This window comes from Phyllosticta citriasiana, assembly GCF_038021145.1.
Source record: "Phyllosticta citriasiana strain CBS 120426 chromosome Unknown IWZ02scaffold_25, whole genome shotgun sequence".
Lineage (NCBI taxonomy): Eukaryota > Fungi > Ascomycota > Dothideomycetes > Botryosphaeriales > Phyllostictaceae > Phyllosticta > Phyllosticta citriasiana.
This window is the reverse complement of record NW_027117302.1, coordinates 211411-232918: the sequence shown is the minus strand read 5'-3', so window position 1 is coordinate 232918 and position 21508 is coordinate 211411. Positions and strand designations below refer to the sequence as shown.

The 21508-nt window shown below is 49.1% G+C and overlaps 6 protein-coding genes across 6 annotated transcripts; 2 read left to right on the top strand and 4 right to left on the bottom strand.

Moving 5' to 3' along the window:
- Window positions 1-4852: 4852 nt before the first annotated feature.
- Window positions 4853-7668, bottom strand: IWZ02DRAFT_466249 (uncharacterized protein). The gene is made up of 3 exons (XM_066768488.1): window positions 6999-7668; window positions 6774-6936; window positions 4853-6719 (listed from the first exon to the last, which is right to left on the bottom strand). The coding sequence occupies exons 1-3, from the start codon at window positions 7545-7547 to the stop codon at window positions 5026-5028; spliced, it is 2406 nt and encodes an 801-aa protein (XP_066617552.1). The 5' UTR covers window positions 7548-7668; the 3' UTR covers window positions 4853-5025.
- A 2082-nt stretch (window positions 7669-9750) lies between these two features.
- Window positions 9751-11071, top strand: IWZ02DRAFT_163460 (uncharacterized protein). The gene is made up of 3 exons (XM_066762096.1): window positions 9751-10027; window positions 10090-10200; window positions 10262-11071. The coding sequence occupies exons 1-3, from the start codon at window positions 9917-9919 to the stop codon at window positions 10910-10912; spliced, it is 873 nt and encodes a 290-aa protein (XP_066617551.1). The 5' UTR covers window positions 9751-9916; the 3' UTR covers window positions 10913-11071.
- A 430-nt stretch (window positions 11072-11501) lies between these two features.
- Window positions 11502-13314, bottom strand: IWZ02DRAFT_163402 (uncharacterized protein). Its single transcript, XM_066762094.1, has 2 exons — window positions 12673-13314; window positions 11502-12616 (listed from the first exon to the last, which is right to left on the bottom strand). Exons 1-2 carry the CDS (start codon window positions 13064-13066, stop codon window positions 11913-11915), a joined length of 1098 nt encoding a protein of 365 aa, XP_066617550.1. The 5' UTR covers window positions 13067-13314; the 3' UTR covers window positions 11502-11912.
- Window positions 13315-14049: 735 nt separating this feature from the next.
- On the bottom strand, window positions 14050-14783 carry IWZ02DRAFT_163472 (uncharacterized protein). Its single transcript, XM_066762097.1, has one exon. The coding sequence runs from the start codon at window positions 14530-14532 to the stop codon at window positions 14125-14127; it is 408 nt and encodes a 135-aa protein (XP_066617549.1). The 5' UTR covers window positions 14533-14783; the 3' UTR covers window positions 14050-14124.
- IWZ02DRAFT_163425 (uncharacterized protein) lies at window positions 14646-15843 on the top strand. Its single transcript, XM_066762095.1, has 2 exons — window positions 14646-15200; window positions 15271-15843. The coding sequence occupies exons 1-2, from the start codon at window positions 14758-14760 to the stop codon at window positions 15593-15595; spliced, it is 768 nt and encodes a 255-aa protein (XP_066617548.1). The 5' UTR covers window positions 14646-14757; the 3' UTR covers window positions 15596-15843.
- Window positions 15844-16621: 778 nt separating this feature from the next.
- Window positions 16622-17915, bottom strand: IWZ02DRAFT_495340 (uncharacterized protein; the record flags this gene model as incomplete). The annotated part of the gene is made up of 2 exons (XM_066770129.1): window positions 16622-17062; window positions 17127-17915. The coding sequence occupies 2 exons, from the start codon at window positions 17913-17915 to the stop codon at window positions 16622-16624; spliced, it is 1230 nt and encodes a 409-aa protein (XP_066617547.1).
- Between the last annotated feature and the right edge of the window lie 3593 nt (window positions 17916-21508).

The following is a 21508-nucleotide window of genomic DNA, read 5'->3' as shown; positions in this document are numbered from 1 at the left end:
TAGATAAGTAGTTAGTATACTAGAATAGATATAGCCTAAGTAAAATAGACTCTATTCTTAATCTCTAATCTTCCCTCCTCCTATACTATTAGGCTAGTATCCTTAAATATAAGGCTTCTAGCTAATAGATCTAGTAGGACTCTTTCTTAGTAGAGCTATAGTACTTCTATTAGTAGCTTAATACTATTAGGGAGTTAGAGTACTATATAGATAAGAATTATCCTTAAGTATCCTCCTAAATTAAGTATAAACTCTATTACTATCTTTACTAACTATTCTAAGCTCTTTAGACTAAGTATTAGTATAGATATAATTTTATAGACTTAAAGGTTTATATATATTATAAACTAGAAGGTTACTATTATATATAGTTTACTCCCTAAATTAATAAGAGTTCTAGTATAGAATACTTAATTAACTAGTACTAATACTAGTAGGGATTTACCCCTTATATACTACTTAGCCTTATACTAATAGGCTATAATCCTACTATTTAACCTTCTCTAGTTTATAACTTTACTCTAGACTATAACTATAGCTAGAGCTCCTTATTTTCTAATTTAGGCTTCTTAATATCTTTAATCTTATTCTCTAGTAATAGCTAAACTACTATAGCCTAGAGAGGATAAGTAGGCTTATATAGATACTTACTAATAAAGTAAGTATTAGTACTATAATATAGATAGAGCTTAGATATATATTATTAGCTTACCTCTAAGTCTAATACCTACTTAGTATACTAGATAGCTAAGTAGGCTAGACTAGTAGGCTCCTATTCTATAGCCTTAGAGGTAGTACTTATTTAGTTTAATTATCCTTATAGTATTATTATAGTACTACTAGAGGCCTAACCTATTAACCTACCCTTATAGAATTAGCTATTAGCCTATTAACTACTATTATACGCGCTACTATTATTATTTCTAAGTCTTTCTATAGAATTACTAACTTAAGTAAGGAGGGCTATATACTAGTCCTAAGACTCTCCTCCTAAGGCTAACCCTACTATCTAGACTAATAATTTATAGCTTAGTATATTCTCTAGGAGACTAATCTTAGCTAAATCTAGCTACTTATTACTACTAGCTAACTATAAGACCTAATTAAACTTAGTAAAAAACTCTTAGAACGGTACTTCCTACTAGTATAATATATATACCTAGTATTACGCGTTTACTACTTAGTAAGAATCGCTATAGATTAGCTCTAAGTATATAAGTAGTTACTTAAAGGTTATACTAGGATTATCCCTATATTATTTAAACTAGGGCGTTATTTAGTAGGTAGCTTTACTACTAAGTTTAGCCTAGATAGTAAATAACTAAGTCTTTAGCGCGTAGTTAGTATAGTCTAGGCTTATCTTATTATAAACTATATCTATCTATATATCTAGTCTATTCCTATTACCCTTATAAATAGATATCTCTAGTAAGATCTTAGTTAGTTTACCTACTTAGTACTTATACTCCTTCTTATTAGCCTAATAGGCTATCTACTACTATAGTAACTAGATAATATTAGGGTTTAGTAGACTAATAGTTAGTTAGTAGTATAGCTACTAATTCTACTATTATATATAGAGTACTTTCTACTACTATTAGTATGCCTATTCTATAAGGTAGGCCTACTTATCTAGGAGTAACCCCTACTACTACTATAAGGCTACCTATTAGGCAGCCTAATTATCTTACTACTATAAGACTACTTACTAGGTAGCCTAATTATCTTACTACTACTACTCTATTTTTTATTAATAACTAATTAAATATTAGAAGATTAAGATATAGATATATAAGTTAACTTCTTTCTTATAGTAATAATTAGTCGTAGTAAGCTAGTCTTATAATAGTAGGATTAAAGTACTAATCTAAGTAAGTATATATAGAGAATTAGTACTTTAAGCCTAATACTTTAACTATAGGATCTATCTAAGGATATAAATAGTTAGAAACTATAATACTAGGCCTTAGTAATAAGATAATCTAGAATAAGGACTAGAATCTAAAAGAACCTATAGAAATAAGTTCTTAGTAATAGAAGAGGTCTAGAAGAGTCTAGAATAGTCTAGACTTATTCTTAGACCTCTAATAACTTAGTACTAAGCTAATACTAGTAAGTAAGAATACTATAAGGAGGTATTACTTACTTTATTAAATTTAGTTTAAGAATATCTTTACTAGTATCTTAGCTCTAAGTAGGTACTATAACGCGTCTATCTAGCTAGTATCTAGGGGCTTAGTAGTACCTAGTAACTCCTTAAGGTCTTTTACTTAGAGCTTCTATTATAGAGTAGATAATAGAATATCTAATACTAGCTATTTATCTACTTCTTTAAACTCTCTAGTATAGTTAGGGTAGTAGAATAAGCTATTAGTAGAGCTACTTAAGCTAGGCTTATAGCTAATCTTAAAGTTAAACTCTACTAATAATTCTATATACCTAGCCTACCTTATAGTTAGATACTTAGTATCTATAAAATAGTAGAGGTTATTATAATCTATAAGGACTTATATTAGGGTAGGTATATATACTAGGTAGTACTACTATATCTTAAAGTACTCTATAATTATAAGTAACTCCTTATTATAGGTATTATACTATACCTCTATAGTAATAAATTTACGTAAGTAGTAGGTAATTAGGTACTAATATATAGCCCTATTACTACTAGTAGCTAGCTATAGGAGTATTTATATATATATATATAGTTAGATACGTCTATAATTAGGGTTAATAGATACTTTAGATTATAGTACTATAGTAGGAGGCCTTTAAGAAAGGCTACTTATAGCTACTTAAAGACTATCTAGATAGCCTCTAGCTAATACTATAGTTAGTACTACCTTATAGAGCCCTTCCTAGTCTTCTTCTTCTTTACTTCTATAGTATCTAAGAAGGTACTAGCTAGGGCCTAACTAGCCTCCTATAGAAGTTTATATAGGGGTTAGGTTAGTATAGAGTAGTTCTAGATAAACTAGTAATAGAAGTTAGTAAAGCCTAGAAATATCTATATATTCTTATAGCTTTATAGTTCTAGCTATTCTTTAATAGTATAGACTCTTTTAGTATCTATTTAGATACTATTAGGAGTAATTATAAACCCTAGGAACTTAATATATTTTATATAGAGTATATATTTTAAGATTTTAGTATATAGCCTCTATTTCTATAACTATTATAAGACTAGCTTTATATATCTTATATAGTCTACCTTATCTTAGAAGTATATAAGAATATTATCTAAGTAGATAATATAAATAGAGTCTAGGAGCCTAGCTATAGCTTAGTAGATATATACTTAGAAGGATATAGGAGTATTAGCTAGCCTAAAAGGTATTACTAGATACTTATAGTAGCTATATTATATCTTAAAGGCTATCTTCTACTTATTTCTAGTCTTAATCTAGAGTTAATAGTATATATTATAGAGGTCTAACTTTATATATATAGTAGCCCCTAATATATAGTCTATTAGCTCTCTAATAAGTAGTAAGGGGTAATAATTTTTAATAGTAACCCTATTAAGCCCTTAGTAGTCTATATAAAGATATAGGGTTCTATTAGCCTTTAGTATAAAGAGGATTAGAGCCTCTATAGGTAACTTACTTAGTCTAATCTATCTAAGATATAGCGCCTTTTCTAAGTACTCCCTAAGGATACCTAGTTCTTACTTAGATAGATTATATATAGGTAACTATAGTAGTACTTAGCTATCCTTAAGATTAATTATATAGTTATACTCTATATTTTAGGCTAGTATACCTATAAGTTTACTATTAAAGACGTTATTAAACTTAGTATATTACTCTAGAAGGCCTTAGATTAGGCTTCTACTAGTATCTATATAGGCTACTAGATATAGAGTATTACTACCTTTATTAGTATAGGGGGTAGCTATAGGTAATTAAGTACCCTATAGGGTCCTAATAGGACCTAGATAGCTAACCTATTAGAGTTATTATACTATAGACCTATAGGTCTAGGTACTATAGATATATTCCTTAGAGCTAACCTCCTTTTCTAATTCCTCTAATAATACTTACTTAATTATAGGTTTATAGCTAGGGTTAGCCTAGTAGTAAGATAGACTATATTCTTAGAAGTACTTAAAATAGTATTTAGCTTTATTAATCTAGCCTAGGCTAAGAATAAGTTTAAATACTATATCTTAGCTTTTCTAGAATAGCTAGGGGTTAAAAGGTATAGTAAGTAAGATAGTAGCTATCTTACTTAGTTAGTCTATATACTAGAATAGTAGTATAATACTAAGGTTTTATCTAATATCTACTCTAAATATATTATTATTATTACTTAATTTAACCTTCTATAGTATCTAATCTTATAGTAAGCTAGTCTTATACTAGTAGAGTTAAAGTACTAATCTAAGTAATTATATAGGTAGAAAATTAGTACTAAAGTCTAATACTTAGACTATAAAATCTATCTAAGAATATAAATAGTTAGAAACTATACTATTACTTTTCTAAATAAGAGCTATTTATATAACTTAATCTTAGTCTTCTAATAGTAATTACCTAGATAGAGCCTAATAGCTACTAACTAGAATCTAAATAGAGTTATATATAAAAGTAAGAGTATATAAGAAGCTCTTTATAGATAAAATCTTAGTTTAAAAGGTTTTATCTAGTATCTATACTAAATATATTACTACTATTACTTAATTTAACTCTCTATAGTACTAAATCTTATATATAAATACTACTATAGATACTATAATAAATACTACTTTAAATATATCCTAGATACTTCTACTCTTCTAACTATACTAGGTATTCTAAAAGAAGAGTAGATATAAGTAGTAGCCTAAGCTTTTAGACTATTTTATAAATTTATCTAATATATATTAAAGGTAGGCCTACTAGCCTAGTATAACCTAATAGCCCTTACGTACTATAAAAGAATAGATCCGATGGGTATACGTCGAAACATACCATTCATTACTAATAGGTAAATCATGTTAAGCGCTAGTAAAATTGTAAAAGCTTTTCCTAGGGCGATACGACTCTACTTGCTAAGTTGGCCGAGAATCCTCGACGCCTCGTCCATCTCCACTCTCGCCTGTCTGAGCTGCTCTTCATTTTCCTCCATAGCCCTCTCAATCGATTCCTTGAGAGACTGATAACCAGCCTGAATCTCCTTTGCGCAAGCCTGCGCCCTGTCGCGTGATGCCTTGAGACGCCCAACATTAGCCTCCATCCAGCCAAGGACCGAGGCCATTGAGTCGCGTTGGCCGTCCGCTTGAGCTTGTGTGGGAAAGTAGTACGCTAGGCTGAGACGATGGTTCTGAATGTGCGCTGACTGGGTTTCAATGGCGACGCCATCAAGCTTGACACGCTGGTCGGTCTTGACGACGAAATCTAGGAGTGGTCTGGACATGACAGAGAGATCACGGTCAAGCCTCCAGAGCTTTTTCGCCTTTTCGACCACCTCGAGCAGTCCCGAGAGTATTTGCAGGGGTTGGGAGCCATGTGCTGGTTGATCATGTTGAATAAGACGGCCGATTCCAGTTTCGATTTCGCCCAAGAGTAGGTGTTGGAAGAGCAACCGCCACAGTGGTGCATTGACTGCGTCAGGGAGAGGTGCGCGCGCAAGAATGTGGATGGCAAAGATGACGGTAAAGATACCGCAGTCGTCTGTCCCAGTCTGACGTATACACGTCACCGTCTCGACCTGCCACCCACCCCACGACAGGTTCATGCTGCTTGCGATGGCGCGGGCCATATCGGTGGCATCTTGATTGGTTTGGGTGGCCAGTGAATCATAAAGTCTTGCCCTTGAAGCAGTAATGTCCAGGTATAGCAGTACCCAATGATGTCGCAGTTCCATGTGCACCGGCACCAGGACATGTCTGTGCTCAGCCTCGAGCGTGTAGCGGGCAGTCCACTCAGACCAGGGACCACTATCTCCGGAGCGACCAATGTCGAGCAAACGGCAATCGGGCTGCATGAACTTGGAAATCAGTTGAGAGATGTCGGTAGCGCTTAGCCACCCTGACATTGAAAGCCGACGTCGAGTAGCGGCCTCGGGTCGTTGCTCCAGTTGACCAACTTGAGCAGGTTCAAAAAGCCGGCTTAATGAAGCAGCAGGAGGCGAACGTGGATGACGGACTTGGGGTGAAAGCTGACGTTGAGTAGCGATCTCGGATTGCTGCTCCAGTTGACCAACTTGAGCGGGTTCTGAAAGCCGGCTTGATGAAGCAGCAGGAGGCGAAAGTGGACGACGAATTTGAGGTGAAACCTGACGTTGAGTAGCGGCCTCTGGTTGCTGCTCCGGTTGACCAGCTTGAGCGGGTTCTATAAGCCGGCTTGATGAAGCAGCAGGAGGCGAAAGTGGACGACGGATTCGGGGCATGTTGGCATGAGCAGGCAATTTCGACGGCGCAAAAAGTCGTCGGTTGAGTGGCGGTCCGCTTTGACTGTCCAAACCAGTCCCAGTAGGCACATGGTCCATGGGTTTCGCCGCAGGCATCAAGTCATCGGGTCGCGCGTGACTGCCAAAAAGCACATCTTGCTGTTGCTCTTGCTCCTTGTCCAGCGAGTCTTCTATCTTCCGCATCTTGCCCAATCTCCGATGGAGCGCTTTTGGGCTCGCTGGTGTAGGGCTTATCGGAGGCCTGTTCTTTGACGAGCGCTCGAGGTCAGGGTCAGGTGATGTTGGTGAAGCTTGTGGGCTTTCATCGGACGAGGGGTGCGAATCTGCTGTGTTTACTAGTCAGCTTTGGAGTCACGAATAGCTTCGAGGGACATACACACATGTTTGGGAATGGCCATCCGCAAACTCGGCAGCTCCCTCGTCAGAGATGGCGGTCTCAGGAGACATGGCCCCACGACCTTCCTCTTCCACATCCAGCGACTTGTTGCGGGCATGCTCAATGCTGGCCTCGGAGGCTGAATCGCTCAAGTAATCTGCGGCTGCCTAGGGAATTCTTAGTGCCTAGCTTCTTCAAAGACGCACGCACCAGGGTCCCGTCATCCTACATCCAAAGGCCCTTGTGCAGCAGGTGGTGCAGCAGGGGTGCCGGGACGCTTGCGCTTGCGACTCGTGATGTTTCCGATGCACTTTTTCATGGCGGTGCGCACGTCGATGGGCTGGATGTAGTCATTGCGCTGGACTCCACTCTCCTTGCCGGCCAGCCGATTTGCCTGAGCCTCTCGTATCGTTGCCAGCGCGCGTTGCGAGTTGATGATGGGCGGGGCGTGGGTCGCAAACTTTGCCAGCTCGGAAATAAGGTCGCGCGACATGAGGGCGCGAGGCCCGAACTCGCGCAGGAGCTGATGCGCGTCGAGGTTCCATGGCGACTCGACCATTCGCCGCACTTTCGTTGCGCAGTGTGAAGAGGCAAGGTGGCCGAGGGCAACGGTGCACCTGGCGGGGTCATGAAGGCGCGACCAGACGTCTTGTTTGCGGCGAGAGAAGGCGTCTTTCAGTGCGAAGTAATCCTCAAGAAGCGTGGCAGAAGATTCGGTCGCAGCCTGCTCAAAGTCGTTGAGCTGAGCGGTGAGAGACGGCGTTGAAGGAGAAGACATGGCGAAGCCGATGGTGGAGGAGGTAAAGAGAGGGAAAGGACGTGTGGATCGACATTGGCTGAGGGGAGAAGAAGGTGGCTGTCGATGTTTTGGGCGTGTTCGGGTCGAGGTGGACGCGTTGTTGACGTTGTTGCGCGGGCAAGCACAACGCCGGCACCAAGCATCGCCCGGCCCCGGGCGGGCGACAGGGCGGTCGCCGGCGTCTCTTCGGTCTGGGGGTTCTTCGTACAGTGAAGCCCTTACTAGTACATGGAAGACCTTCTCTGTACCAAGAAGAAACCCGCTGCACGTCATCCAACGCCTTCTCTGAGCCTCAACCTTGCCCCGCTCCGCCACCATTTTCCTCCCCGACCGTTGTTAATCCTGCCGTCTCGCTAACCTCGCCCTCGTCACCTCACCTCCACTGCTCTTGTCCGCCAGTCTTGGATCGCTCGCCCTATCTTTCCACTGGCAGCACTTCTAGGCTAACCTCTGCATTCAAGGAAACGCGTCGCCATTTTCCTTGATTGCCTTCAGTGTCATCAAATTAGGCATGCCTGCTTAGAGAAGTACTGCTTCCTCTCAGCAAGCTACCTACGTGGCGAGCTTCAATCCAACCAGCACTTACACTGGTTAGAACATGGCCTCACAGACCATGGCTCCGCCGTCACCGGCCTCACTTACCTACCCGCCTAACAGCCTGAGCACCCGGATCTATGGCAGCACCGATGATGAAATCTAAATATCGTCGATAAACATAGCGACGAGCGCAGTTAAGCAATCACCCAAGCCGTCTGGGCTGCGCTCCACGACCATCTCGACACCGCGTCTACCTTTGTTACACGCCCGACATGCTCCCTTGCGCCTAGTTCATCTATCCCCATCCCCTGTCCACGCTCCACCTCTTTGTCGCCCAGCATGCCAATACGCCACCGTGATTCCGAAACACCATTTTGAGATTGCGACGCCCAGAGCTGACGCTGCTTGTAGTCCCGCTCGACAGCAGCGCGCCCGGCGGTATGCTGCAGCGCCGTCGACGGATGGCGCAACGGCCGTGCGGATCATGGACAAGTTGGCCGTCGGCTTGCTGCCACTACCACCGTCGCCGCCATCGTTAACGTTGCTACTATTGGCGGCGAGGCTCGGTTTCCCAGATTGTCTGATGCTCCCTGTTGTCTCGTTGTGCGCCCGGCTCGTCGCTTGCCTCTGGCTCTGCCGCTGTGATGTTGGGATTTCAGAGAATTCCTGCTCCCGTGGGCTTGGCAAGCCAGAGCTGTGAGTCTCATTTCATTACACATTTCCGCTGCTCTGATTTGGCTTGCCTTTGGTTCATCTCCCCTCACCTGTCTGTCCCATGCAACCCACGCGTGGAACGACCCCCACCCTACGTGAGGATGCGTCTTTCGTCGGCCACTACTTTGACCGCCCCTTGATGACAGGGTTCGTGGGCTGCAGACGCACATGAAATCGCTTCAGGAACCGGGCCATGTAATATGTCTCCCCTCCCGCAGCTAGGACAGAGCATGGGTCGGCGCTTACGGATGACGCTGGTCTCTCCCCGGATCGCCTGTGCTCAAGTTTCGGGATGCGACCGAAGGCCATCGTCATAGCATCTAGTCATGCACAACTCGCTAGGAGTAATGCATCCTTGCAGGCTACATTGATATGCGCATCGGGCGGAATGGCGCCGACGTGGGTGAATGAATAACTACCGCGTACCCTGGTGAGCTCCTCTAGACGCTAGCTGACATTGATGGACTTTGTCCCGGCCTCCGAATGTCGTTGAAAGCTCGCTGCAATTCTACAGCGGTAGCTTTCCATTGCATTCGAGGCTTTTTGGTTGCATTATCCACGCTTGGAGACGTGGTGATGCACAACTTTCTTTATTCACACTCGATACGAATGGTCTCAGCCCTTGCAGGAAGCGAAACATCTGCACCCCAGCTGCAGATTATGTCTTCACAAGGGTACAAAGCCGTTTCGTTTCTTGATAACATCTCTTTAACTGTCGTGTCACTGGCTTGTCAAACGGATGAAGATACTGCTGCTAAGCACTAAGCCACTCGCTTTCCCTTTCATCGCCACCGGCAGACGCATGACTGCAGCGTAACTGCATGCACAATCAAGCAAACAGATGCAGTGCTTGACTGGAACATCTTTTGGTAAACCTGAATACAGTCCCTTGCTTGAGAGAGAAGACTGATTCGATACGGAGCAGCAGTAGCAAACTTCTGTGCCTAGCCGTCTGCTCTATCTGGAAGACACTCCACCTCTCATGGCTGGACTACTTCTCATGGCCGGGTATATATTCAAGTACTTTCTTTACCTCTCCTTGTAATTCTTCGTCGTCGTCGTTGTCAACCATCGCGCCCTCAAATTTTGCCTGCCAAATGCATTGCTTCTTGACCAACATCGAACACCGCCACGGACGTGGCCGATACGTGCCTTCGCCCCACAACACGGAATCAGAGCCGCCGCGGCGACAAAGGGTCTCGGTTGCGGTAAGTCCTTTGCCCCTGCAGCCAGCCTTGAGAAATTATCTTCTGAGACGCGCGTTAAACAGTGCGTACGATGCCGGAAGAGGAGGATCCGATGCAGCGGAGACCGAGGCAACGGGTTGGGCTGCACCAATTGCTCCAGGGCTGGCGTTTTGGATGCATGTCAATTTCACCGGGTGAGTATGGCGCCTTTTCACACAAGCACATATTTCTTGCTGACTGTACAATGATGCAAAGGTCGGAGATTTGTTGCTCGAGTCCTACTTGCAGCAACGACGACTTGCTATACCGACATGCCTTTCCGTCCTTCACGAGCAGCAGCCTATCAAGCCCCACGCGACGCTCTCTACTGGCCCCCTCGATCCATCATCAGATTACTACCAGTTCCCTCTCGTTGGCAACAACAACAACAACAACAACAACAACAACAACAACAACCCATGCACGCGGCAAGACCTGCGGCTACTGCCGCCGCCCCGTTCTTTGACAGCATATCACAACCGCCATGACACTGCCGCCGCCGCCGCCGCACCGTTCCCTCGATGGTGGGATTCTGGAGACCAAGCAAGCCACGCACCACTTGTGCCCCGGACCCCCGACGGCGAAGCGTCGCCGATTTTTTCGTACTGGTCCCCACAATTCACCGCCTCCGACAGTGGCAGCAGTACTACTGCATCGCCTGTCAAGATAGAGCCAGGCGAGGACATGTCAAGGGACTACTGCTACACTGGTAGCAGCAGTATCGGTTCGGGCAATGGCGGGGCGTCGGGGGGCTACTATACATGTAGTAGCAGCGAATATCGCCCGCGGAGCCAAGCACAGGAGTGGATTCATCCTGGACACTTGTTGAGCGAGGACTTTGGGCGATTTGACAACAGTGTGGTGTAGAGTTCGTTTTTTCAACGTCCTCATCCTTGTTGCTCTTGTGATTTTCTTTTCTGTATTTCTTTCTCTCTCTCTCTCTCTCTCTCTCTATTCCCTCAAACAATGAAAATGCCATCATTATAATGATTCTTCAATCCTGGTCCGGTGCCAACTGAATTCAGCCCGCCCTCGCAGAAGCGTCATCATCCCCCACGCTCCTGATTTGTTGCCGATGGAAGCCAATCTCGACCGTGGGACGCCCGCCTGCAAGGGCGACAAGTACAAGCAGCAGACGTCAAGTGCTTCTCTGTATGTAGAAAAGACATGACTTGACGAAATTCAATGGCACCTGCAGCGCTTCGTCCAGGCCTGCCTGCCTGCTCGTCAGCTCACATGCGCGCCGACCGTGTTGTCCACCACCATGCCACATCTTGTACCGGCCGTCCAGTGTGTATGGGATCCGTCGGCATCCTCGCCGACTCGACAGGCAGGCCCTTTCTTGTACCGCATCCAGCTCGCTTGCTTGCAGCTCTTGCAAGTTGCGCGTCGTCGGAACGGCGGCCTCAGCTCAGGTGGGCGCGATGGAATCCGTCCGAATGCCGTCGCTGGAGAGGTAAACTTGGGCCGTCGGATGGATGGCTTTTTGTGCTAGGCCAGGAGCGATGTTGCATGTCGAGGACGAGAAAGCAGAGGTTGCAATTGGCGAGAACAGGAAGCAAAGGTGGTGTGGTGGTGGACGGTCGCGAGTGTTGCCCTCGGTCGGCGGCCCTTGCAGCGCCTGGCCAGCCTATCGGTTAGTGACGACTCGCGGCTCGGCCTCTTCTGTTGTCCTCTTCCTCTTCCTCGGTCTTTCAATCTCGAACCAGTCAACCGTCAACCTCGAATTCTTCGATCGACCCTCTCTCTACCCTTCAAACCGTCTGACGAATCCTTCGACCCTCTGCCCTTCGACCCTCGACCCTCGACCCTCGACCCTCGACCCTCGACCCTCGACCCTCGACCCTCGACCCTTCGACCATTGACCTCAACCCTCGCAATTGACCTCAACCCTCGCCATTGTCCTTGCGACCTCCCTCAACATCCCGGCATTCAAACATGCGCCGTGTGCGACCTCCATCTTCTTCCTGGCCATTTGGTGCATTGCGGTACACTGCCAGCGCCGAAACACCTTGTACTTGCACGTGTCGACCCGCCATGTCAGATCCATGACCTGATACGCCTCTCGTACCTGGGCTATGCATGCCTCAGCGTCCGCGGTGGTGCTGTCTAGCCCATCGCTGCCGGACACGCCAAAAGCTACCATGGGGTCGTGGTGCAGGAGCTGGAAGTCGTCGGATGGTCGCCTTGGATGCTCTGCCGGCGCAGAACCCGGAGCACTCGGAGCACTCGGGACACTCGAGACTTTGGGCGCAGGCAGCGCGTGTCCAAGCAAAAGACCGATAACGAGGCAAAGAATGTACAAGGCTCGCACGCGTTTTGATGGTCCTCGGAGTCCTCGCAGAAGTGCTCCTTCTGCTATTTCGTCGAAGCCTTGGGGGTCTGCCACCACACAGAGGTCAATATCATTAGAGTGGTTGGATGTGGACTTTGGGGACATACATGAGCTTCCGCGGCTGCTGCCAGCGTCGCTCAACTCGTCGACTACATGCAAGCTTAGACGGCCGCGGACGAAAGTCGTGTCGCTGTTGCCATCGCTCGCAACACGCGTGACGGCAGAGTAGAAAGAGCCTGGCCTCAAAAAGATCAACACCAGGGTGGCGGTTGGGTGGACATTGGCGACGCACATGAACTTTTGCGGCTGCTACTGGCATTGCTCAACTCATCTGGGTCCAACTCATCATCAACAACCGAGTTCAAGCGCAGACGGCCAGCAATGTGAGACGTCCGACCCTCGCTCGTGACACGTGTGGCGGCGGCCGCGGCCGCAGCCGCAGCGGCTGTTTGGGAGCGGGTGACGGGGGGCATTTCAGTTTCGGAGCTGCTGAGAGGCCAGGAAGATGCCCTTCTTTTAGGCCGCCGAGACATGCTGGGTTCCATTGTCAAAGGGCGCGGACGAAAAGAGTAACAAAGAAAGAAAGAAAGAGAGAAAGAGCATGTCCCATCTCTCCATCGAGGCAGGGCGAGTGCTACGATGGTCGACCTTTTCGAGGGTGTGCGTGGCGGCTTGTTTGCTCCCATGCATTACCGATCATCCTCATCGTCTCATGGTCGATTCCGCTGTCACGGAAAGGCGCAGGCTACCGGTCCTCTTCCGCAAGCCTGGTCCCAGCTCAGGTCAGCGCCAAGGCCAAGTTTCTTTGTTCCATCGGCTCATCATCGCCGCTCGTTTCCCCCGCCACCGACTCCCAAGCAACTTGGGGTCGGTCTGGTTGTTGAAGTTCTGGAGAACGCACGCACGCACGCACGCACGCCCGGAACAAGCGCCAGCTTAAAAAAAACACCGGCGGGCCATTACTCTCGACGCCGACGTGTATAAGTGTTTCTCAAGGCCGTGCTGACCCGACTCTGACTGTCGGCCCGCCTCTGCTCGTACTGAAAACATGCCGACTGGCCCTTCGTGCAGGAGCCGTGGACCCAATAACGGCCGATGCCACCACCATCGGCGCCAATCTGCTGCACCATCCGACGTCAGTCACCAAGAACCAATCCATGGCCACGCTTGCTAGGACGAGAGCATGGACGACGGTCAGGACGAGAACATCGACAAAGGAGAGTCTAGCCTGCAGACCTTGCTTACACGGAGGAGCGAGATGGACAAGAATAAGAACGGCAACAAGATGGCCAACAAAGAGAAGGGCATGGTGACCTCGACAGTGAAGGATAGAGCCGGCATGTCGAGCAACAACAACACCACCACCACCACCATGGCCCATGATGGCTGTTTCTCCGCTCCGTTACGCGCTGACCCCGACAATGATACTCTGGATGACTTGATTGACCTGTCTGAAGCTTCTTGGAGCATGCCAATCCTCACTAAGCCTGCTGCTGCTGCTATAATCTCGTGTAGCACTACGCATGCCAACAAGCCACGCACTCCGTATCTGACCTTGCCCTCGAGCTCAACAACCCCGAGTAGATGGTGCTAACCATGAACGTCGAGCTCGAACCGCTTGACGCTGAATCTCTCTCCGGTCTCGGCCCTTGCGATGATTACCTTCGCGTCATTCTGGCTGTCGTCATTGTTATCGTCCATCTCTCTATGCTTTTCGACCCTTGGGCTTGACTTCCTCCGCCTTTTAGACCGTTGAGCCCCATCTCTTGAGTTCCTTTTCCAGCCGTTTGCATGTTCGGTCGTACTCAGCGACGTCGTCCCGGAGCCGCTCGATGATAGCCTGGTCATGGTTTTTGCACAAGTCAGCAGGGGGAAGGTTCGTAACCTCAATTTCGGGCCCACTGACCTCATCAGTCTTTTGCCTGTCGACCAAGGCCCGGGCAGCTTCGGACATCTGCCGCATCGAACGCTGTGTTTCGTTGTGGTAAACATGGACAAGGAGCGCAACAAGCAGGACTGTCCAACTTACCTCGTCATCCTCGCGTTGCTTGACCAAAGACGTGATAGTCTTGGACATGTGTCGCATTGAAAGCTGCGTTCCCGTTGTCGTGGTCAATAACAACAAAGACAGACCGCACAAGAACAACAACATGCTACTCCCAACGTACCTCCTTCTCGTACAGCTCCCGCCTGAGCCTGTCAATTGTCTGGTTCAGCTCCTGGTTGGCCATGCTGCTTTCGCCCCGGGAACGCGACATTGTTCGTTTTGCGATGGTTTGGTTTCGTTGCGTTGGTTTCCGGGTGCCGTGCTCAGTGTTGACGGCTGAGCGTTTGCGGCGGCTCCTCCTGCACATCTGATGCAGCTTTCCATGGCTGGATGGCTGACTGGCCTGACAGAATGGAATGGGCTCGACCAGACGTCTTCTTGTTGTTTCCATGGCGTGGGCGACGTGCTTCCTCACAGAAGCTCCTGCGCGCACGCATCTTTTCCTACGTTTTCTTTGTTCTTCGCCGCCTTGGAGAGTTGACCGAATGCATGCATACTGTTCTCCTTTCATCGTCTTCGTTCCATCACTTTCTTTGTCCATCGCCCTCAATTGATCGAGAAATCCCATCTGCCTACCTGTCTGCTGCTGCAGCTGCTTGCTACCCTGATGTCTTCTCGGCCTCAAATGAACCCTCGCAAGCGCTTCAAAGCTGCGGCTCCGATGCGCAAGCCAACCCGCAGCAGTGCATCATCATCATCATCATCCGACGAGCCCAAAGACTACTCAGAAACCAGCGACTCCAAGGCGAGCGGCGACTCCCTCCTCAGCCTAGGTAAGCCCCCTCCCTCCCCCAACACCCTCAAGGCAACCACCCACGTGACCACAAATCTGATACCCGAGAGCCGCAGCGACGGCACCGGCCCAAACAATCAATCGCGCAATCATCTGGCTCGTCCTCGGCCTCAGCATCAGTTACGGCCTCCGCCTCTGCCACTACTTCTACTCCACCCCTTCGCCTTCTTCTTCTTCCTCGTCTTCAGGAAGCTCGCCGCTGGACACATTTCGCCACCAAGACTTTCAGATCCTGCACTCAGACAGCCTCACCGCCTTTGGCTTGTCGGGCCGGCCTGGCATGCACGCCACGGTCGAGCAGGTCCAGGAGTGCACGCGCCAGCTGCGCAAGGCGCACCGCACATTGTCGCAGATCTGGCATCCGGACACGTGTAGATATCATGACGTCCTCAAGCGGTGGCAGTGCGAGGAAATGTATCGCTTGGTGCAGGAGAAGAAGGCGTTGGCTGAGTACGATTGTTTGAACCTTGAGATGAAGGCGAGGGCGTGGGATAAGGAGAGGAGGGCGGATAGGGAGATGGAGGAAGAGGGGTAGGAGGACAATGGGAGAGTCAGTCGTCTTTGTGCCGCCTGTGTTGGAAGCTTTGGGTTGGTCGGTCTCTCTCTGCAAGCATCTGACCGAATGTTTCCATTTACAATGAATTCTTTGGTGCCTGCGTGCATGGATGGTAAGTCGTACAGTGCAGCCATTTACCTATCCTACCCACTAAGTTTGACAGGCGAAAAAGATCTGTGCCGCCATCATCACCGGCGTTTCCCATGTTTATCTTTCTCTCCTTCTTCCTCTCTCTTGTCATTAACATCACCACAAGTGTTAGTCCGCGACTTTAGTCCTCGGCTCTGCCTCGCTCCTCCTTCCATCAACAACATGGTTGTCAATTCAAATTCTGCCGTTGATTGAGTATGCGATTCTAGCAAGGAGGGTGCCATTAATCAGGAGGATGAAGTCGAGATTGCCGCTGCCGGCCGCGGCCAGCAGCTGAGCAGCAGGCCGACAAACAAAGAAGCTTCAAAATGACATGGGCGCGGGCAGACTTGACACAACACCGCAGACCACCCACTACGATGCGCAACGGCATGTCCCGCCACCATTTTCCAACAGCGACCACCCACGAGCCGCGAGGGCTTCCCAGGAAGCTTGCCGTGCTCCGAGTCCCAAGGCGTACCTACCTGCATCCCGTTTCCATGACAACGTTAGTTGTTGATCTACGCCTAATCAAAGGGTGTCAAAAAAAAAAAAAAAAAAAAACCGGAAAGAAAGAAAGGCAAACTCAAGTACCGATTGATAAGCGAGCACTGACTGACCGTAGGCAGACCAAAAAATTCAAGACTGGTTGTTTCTCCCCTTGTGCTTGTGTTGCATCCACACCGCCATCCGTCCATCCTCCTCTCCTTGCGCCTTCACTTCAACGTCACTTGCATCCCCTCCACCTCTTCAAGCAACACAGCATAGTTGTCGGCAACAATCCCGCCCACCTTCCCACGGTCCCTAGCGCTCCTCGCCAAGGCACGCAATGCCGCTAGCCGGGTCCAGCGTTTGTGGCTCAGCCCCATGCGCTCGTTTGAAAGCTTGTCGATGAGCTGCTCGTTGAGCATCACGAGGTACGCCTCGAAATTGTCGGCGCAGATGTTGAGGACGCGCTGCGATTCCTTGACGTCCTGTTGCAGCTTCTCAAACGTGGTCAATTCGTCGGCCGCTGCGGCGAATGTTTTGCTGCTGCACGTGATCCATGCCGATGCCTTGCCGTACCAGGTTGTAGGCTTCGTGGCGATCAGCCTGTCAAGAGCCTCGATATAGACTCTGATGAGGCTTTCAACGTCTCCCAATGTGCTCGCCCTTTTCTATCACCAGGGGAGTCAAGTCAGCTTGATTTTTCTATTTCCAAGGAAAAGGGAGAGAGGGTACGGTACGCACGCGGAGATCCGGACACAGTGCATTGCCCTTGAGGGTCTTGGATACGGATTCCATCCTCTCCATGACCATACTGAACCTCTTTTCTAGCTGCGCTACAGAGGTGGCGGCCCCGTTTGCCGATATCGCTGTGCCCTCCAAGACGAGAATTATGCTGCTGATTTCGTTGGCGGCAACCTCTCCAAGGTGCGCAGCAGTAGCCACTGTGTCCCGCGTGTTCTGCAGTATGTTCCTCGTGTATTCGAGCGGTTCAATGTCTTCCTGGAGATTCGGGCTCTGGGATAAGACGCCGTGGGTAGCAATGCAGAGAAAATCTTCCAGCAGTTTGCTTTGAAGCAAATCATCCAACGGCTGAACCAGGTCCATGAGGGTGATGAAGTCGTTGGAGGCCGTGACTGCCGCCGCGTTGGGGGTCCCATGCTGACGATTGGCCGGTTGATCGCCATTGCAGCAGTACCAGCCACTACCTTCGGGTTCGGTTTGGTGTTGGTGTTGTTCGGTCGGATCGCTGGTGTCAATGACCGGTGGGTTGTTGTCGTGTATGTTGCTAAAGATGTTGAGCTTGATGGAGCAGCTGATGGTGAAGACTACCGTGACGAAGGATATGAGCAAAACCCAAGCAAAGATGCGGCTGGTGCGAGTCTCAGTATTCTTCTTCTGCGCCTGGGCGGCTCGGGCACGATCGGCGCGCGACTGTTCAATGGCTTGGTGGTACCGCCGCGGGTCAAACTCCATGCTGCTCGAAGTTGAGTCTGATTTGACCGAATCCCTCGTACTAGCCATGGCGAGAAATGAACAGAGTGATGAGTCGGAAACCGAAATTCAAGTTTACGATTCTGGAAAAGCAAGAACAAATCGACGCTGTGCAAACGCTTGGTTGCGAGGTTGCACAAGCGCCCAAACTTGGGGAAATGGTGGTGGTGTATGTATGCAGCCGTCTCGGTGGCCAGATTGACCTTTGTCCGTTGCGAAAACCTTGGATAAGTGAAGTATGTATGAGAAAAGCAGAAAGAGTGGCTGGTCGAATCTTCCATCTTCTTACCGCGGGTCAATTCGTTTGTTTAGCTTCTCCTGCAGTCGATTCTGCTCTGCTCTGTCTTGGTCCATGACACATGCATACCTCGACAATCAAGAGTTTCTTCCCAATTCCCCCTTGGCAGTGCGAATAAGTATGAAGAATGCTCCTGACTGAAAATGGCAACCAACGGCACCCACCAGTCAAGCATACCTTTCATTCAAAAAAAAAACCCCCCACCCGGACCATGCACCGTTCGGGAAAGAACCATAAAAGCCGCAAAATTCCTGATGCAAGAATTCCCTCTATCCATATGATAGGAACATGTTTGACTGACTCCACCTAGACAGGAAAGAGAGTACAAGACTGGATGCACAGCGTCCATCCTGAAACATCCAACATCCCCAGTGATTCAGACCTGAAGCAGCGCCAACGCAAATTCGATGATGCAGTCAAAGCCGAATCCAAGATCCATGACCAGCTTTTGGCTGTGTTCAACAAAAACTGGGTCGAAGAGCTTCTACGCCACTACAACAAGGTCATGCCGTCAACCGTGTCTGCGGCTGAGACACAAACGGTCGTCTTGGCCGACATCCAGGCTCGCGCTGAAAAGCTGGGCGAGCAATACCTGGAGTGCTCTGCGACAAAGCTCAAGGCCTATCGTGAGCTGCAAATGGTGAAGATAAAGAAGCACTTGGAAGAACGTCTTTGAGGATCGCTGCAAGGAGCATTTCCGGGCGCGCTCACGCGAGAGCGACGTTGAGAACTTGGTTTCAGCCATGAGGAACATGATGAATCGGAATCAATTGGGTCGGAGAATACAGGGACGAGGGAGGTATCGCGTAAAAGTAGAATTAGTGCAATTGGATATCGTGTAGAGAAAAAAAAAAAAAAAAGATAGAGCGAGAAGGACAAAGAAAATGTCGTGGGAAGCGCCTTGCATCCATGAATGCCGACGCCACACCTGAGCCACATAGCCACAGAAATCTCCGGCTGCGGTGCACTGCAAATCCAACCAAGTCATCGTCCTTGTCATCGCTCTTATCATCTCCATCCCACTCCTTCAGCTCGGCCTCATCACGCACATTATTACCTTACTGGCACAGCTTGATCCGGCAAACACGCTCCGCTATGGGTTGCAAGCGAAAGATCTTCATGCAAATTTTGACGCGAAATCGAGCCAGCTGCGCGTCAAGCAGCTGTTGCCAACACTCCGCCTTCGATAGGCACTGGCCAAGTGAACAAAATGACGGTGGCGCACACGCGCTGGGCCATGACACTACAAATCACTAAAGGGACCGTGTACGGTAGGTCATGTGAGCAGGATGGGTAAAACAGGCGCGGTGGGCACAGTGGAGCGTAAGTAGCGACATAGTCCGCGCAACGGGCTCAATGGGTGGTGCAGTGAGCAACGTGGTAGGGGACGCAGCAGGCGACACAGAGGGCGGCGCAGTAGTATCTAACGCGTTGGACAGCGCAGGAGACAGCGCAGGCGGATCAGGGGCGGAACACATGACTAGCTAAGCAAGTGATCTGCTGCGACTTGAGCGACCCATCTCTTCTTGACATCCAAGTCCCTGGTCTCAATCTCGGGGTATTTCTCGTCGTAAGCGGGCGGAGCGGATGAGGGGGGAACGAACTCGTGCCACTTGGAATCTGTCGGAGGATGAGCGGTCTTATCGCTAGTTGAAGACGCAGATAGCTGGAGCGTCACCCGGCAACCCTTCCAGCGGCTCATCCGGCGAGTCGTCCGTCCTGGTGTCTTCCATCCATCGCAGGCGGACTTCCCGTTCCGGGACTCGAAGTACACGCGCCCATTGAGAGTTCGCCTATCATCCTTGCCGAATCTCGTCCTTCATGCCGTCGCGAAGCTTGGATAAGGCAGCATGAAACACGCATCCCGAATCAAGTCGTCTTCGTCGTCATCCGATCGGATTCCGATCGGCTGAGCGCATCCGGCACAACGTGATTTCTTCTCGGGCGATAAAGGACGACGTTGCTGCGCTGCGAGAAGAACTGGGATCCACGGGTCAGGCAGAGGTCCAAGCGCTCTGGGGCTGCTGTAAACAAAGATGACCGTGTTCGCGATCACGCTGGGATGAGCCGGTCCAGGGTGCACGGCCTGAGTGGGAATCCGACCGGTTCCATCGAGTCCACAGGTGGCTCTGGGTCCCAATCGCCCATCCTGACTTCGGGATTACCAATGCCGTGGTAGGCGAAGACGCTCTTTCCCGGCTCGAAGAATCGACGTCAATGTGGAGTGGTCGCGTCTCGTCAAAGTGGACAAGTCACTCTCCCACAAAGATGGCGAATTTCAAGCCCTCAAAGGCGTCCTCAACTTCCTTGGTGCGCTCGACCGACATCGCATTGACTGACTTCCATCAAGCGGACCTGCTCTCGGGCGCGTCCTGCAGTAACAGTGTCATGGCCGCCGCCAATGGTTCGGACAGCACAGCGTAGTATGGCGCACGTTGGCGTAGCCATCCGGCGGGGCGATGGACCGCGGGTCATGCGCGCCGACGCCCGATTTCGGCGAGACTCTGTTCGGTCTCAACAGCGCCGTGAGAGTAGGAATGCCGCTTCCGCTTGTCGGTGTGAGGATGCTGGAGCCTGGGAGCATGCGCGTAAAGTTTCTCGACGCCCCTCGAGAAGTCAAAGTCGTGGGGAAAGTTGGTAGTGTTTCCGTGAGACAAGAACAGCGCTGGCGTGTGATTGCCCGGCCCGCCTAAGGCGTATCTTGTCGTCCGTGGTCCAGGCTTCCCCGAGGCCCCAAGATGGTTCTCCATGTCACAAAGCAGGGCCGTCGCGAGGTTATTCCATTCTGCTCGTCTGCGCAATGGGTCGAAGGCCTCTTCCACCGCGCCGGTCGCGAGCGCCAACGGGTAACCGCGTGTTGTAAACCGCCATCCGCCCTTGAGCAACTGCAATTGGCGGTCGACGATCGTCTGGGCGTCCGTGAAAGGTGTCTTGTCGAATTCTCGTACCAGGTCGCCATCAAACCTCATCTGCAGCTGGAAAATGTAACGACGATGACGATGTCATGGCGACGACGATGTCTGCCGGGATGAGAAGACGCTATGCGCGACCGAGGACGTCGACGAGGGCGAGAATTTCGAGGAGGACGAAGTGGTAGGAGCAGGGCGGAGCTGGCGTCGAGTCGAGTCAGCTTCGTAGAGAAAGGGGAGAACAGAGGCATTGAGGACTTCTCTGTCTGTTGAAGGAATTTCAACAATTAGATAAGGGTCGAAGATGAAGATGAAGACGAAGATGAAGGCGAAAGCGAAGGCGGGAAGACAGAGTGTGATTCGAATTGTCAACCTGTGGGTATCGAAAAGAGGGTGAAGAGGGAGGTGTACTTCTG

What these genes read in the sequence shown, in the direction of transcription:
- IWZ02DRAFT_466249 (XM_066768488.1), bottom strand. Translation starts at nt 7,547, where the DNA reads ATGTCTTCTCCTTCAACGCCGTCTCTCACCGCTCAGCTCAACGACTTT. An exon ending in CTGCACAAGGGCCTTTGGAT is followed by an intron (nt 6,937 to 6,998) that starts GTAGGATGACGG and finishes AGAATTCCCTAG; the next exon opens with GCAGCCGCAGATTACTTGAG. An exon ending in GGATGGCCATTCCCAAACAT is followed by an intron (nt 6,720 to 6,773) that starts GTGTGTATGTCC and finishes TAGTAAACACAG; the next exon opens with CAGATTCGCACCCCTCGTCC.
- IWZ02DRAFT_163460 (XM_066762096.1), top strand. Translation starts at nt 9,917, where the DNA reads ATGCATTGCTTCTTGACCAACATCGAACACCGCCACGGACGTGGCCGA. An exon ending in GACAAAGGGTCTCGGTTGCG is followed by an intron (nt 10,028 to 10,089) that starts GTAAGTCCTTTG and finishes CGCGTTAAACAG; the next exon opens with TGCGTACGATGCCGGAAGAG. An exon ending in ATGCATGTCAATTTCACCGG is followed by an intron (nt 10,201 to 10,261) that starts GTGAGTATGGCG and finishes AATGATGCAAAG; the next exon opens with GTCGGAGATTTGTTGCTCGA.
- IWZ02DRAFT_163402 (XM_066762094.1), bottom strand. Translation starts at nt 13,066, where the DNA reads ATGGGAGCAAACAAGCCGCCACGCACACCCTCGAAAAGGTCGACCATC. An exon ending in TAGCAGCCGCAAAAGTTCAT is followed by an intron (nt 12,617 to 12,672) that starts GTGCGTCGCCAA and finishes TTTTGAGGCCAG; the next exon opens with GCTCTTTCTACTCTGCCGTC.
- IWZ02DRAFT_163472 (XM_066762097.1), bottom strand. Translation starts at nt 14,532, where the DNA reads ATGTTGTTGTTCTTGTGCGGTCTGTCTTTGTTGTTATTGACCACGACA.
- IWZ02DRAFT_163425 (XM_066762095.1), top strand. Translation starts at nt 14,758, where the DNA reads ATGGCTGACTGGCCTGACAGAATGGAATGGGCTCGACCAGACGTCTTC. An exon ending in CGACTCCCTCCTCAGCCTAG is followed by an intron (nt 15,201 to 15,270) that starts GTAAGCCCCCTC and finishes GATACCCGAGAG; the next exon opens with CCGCAGCGACGGCACCGGCC.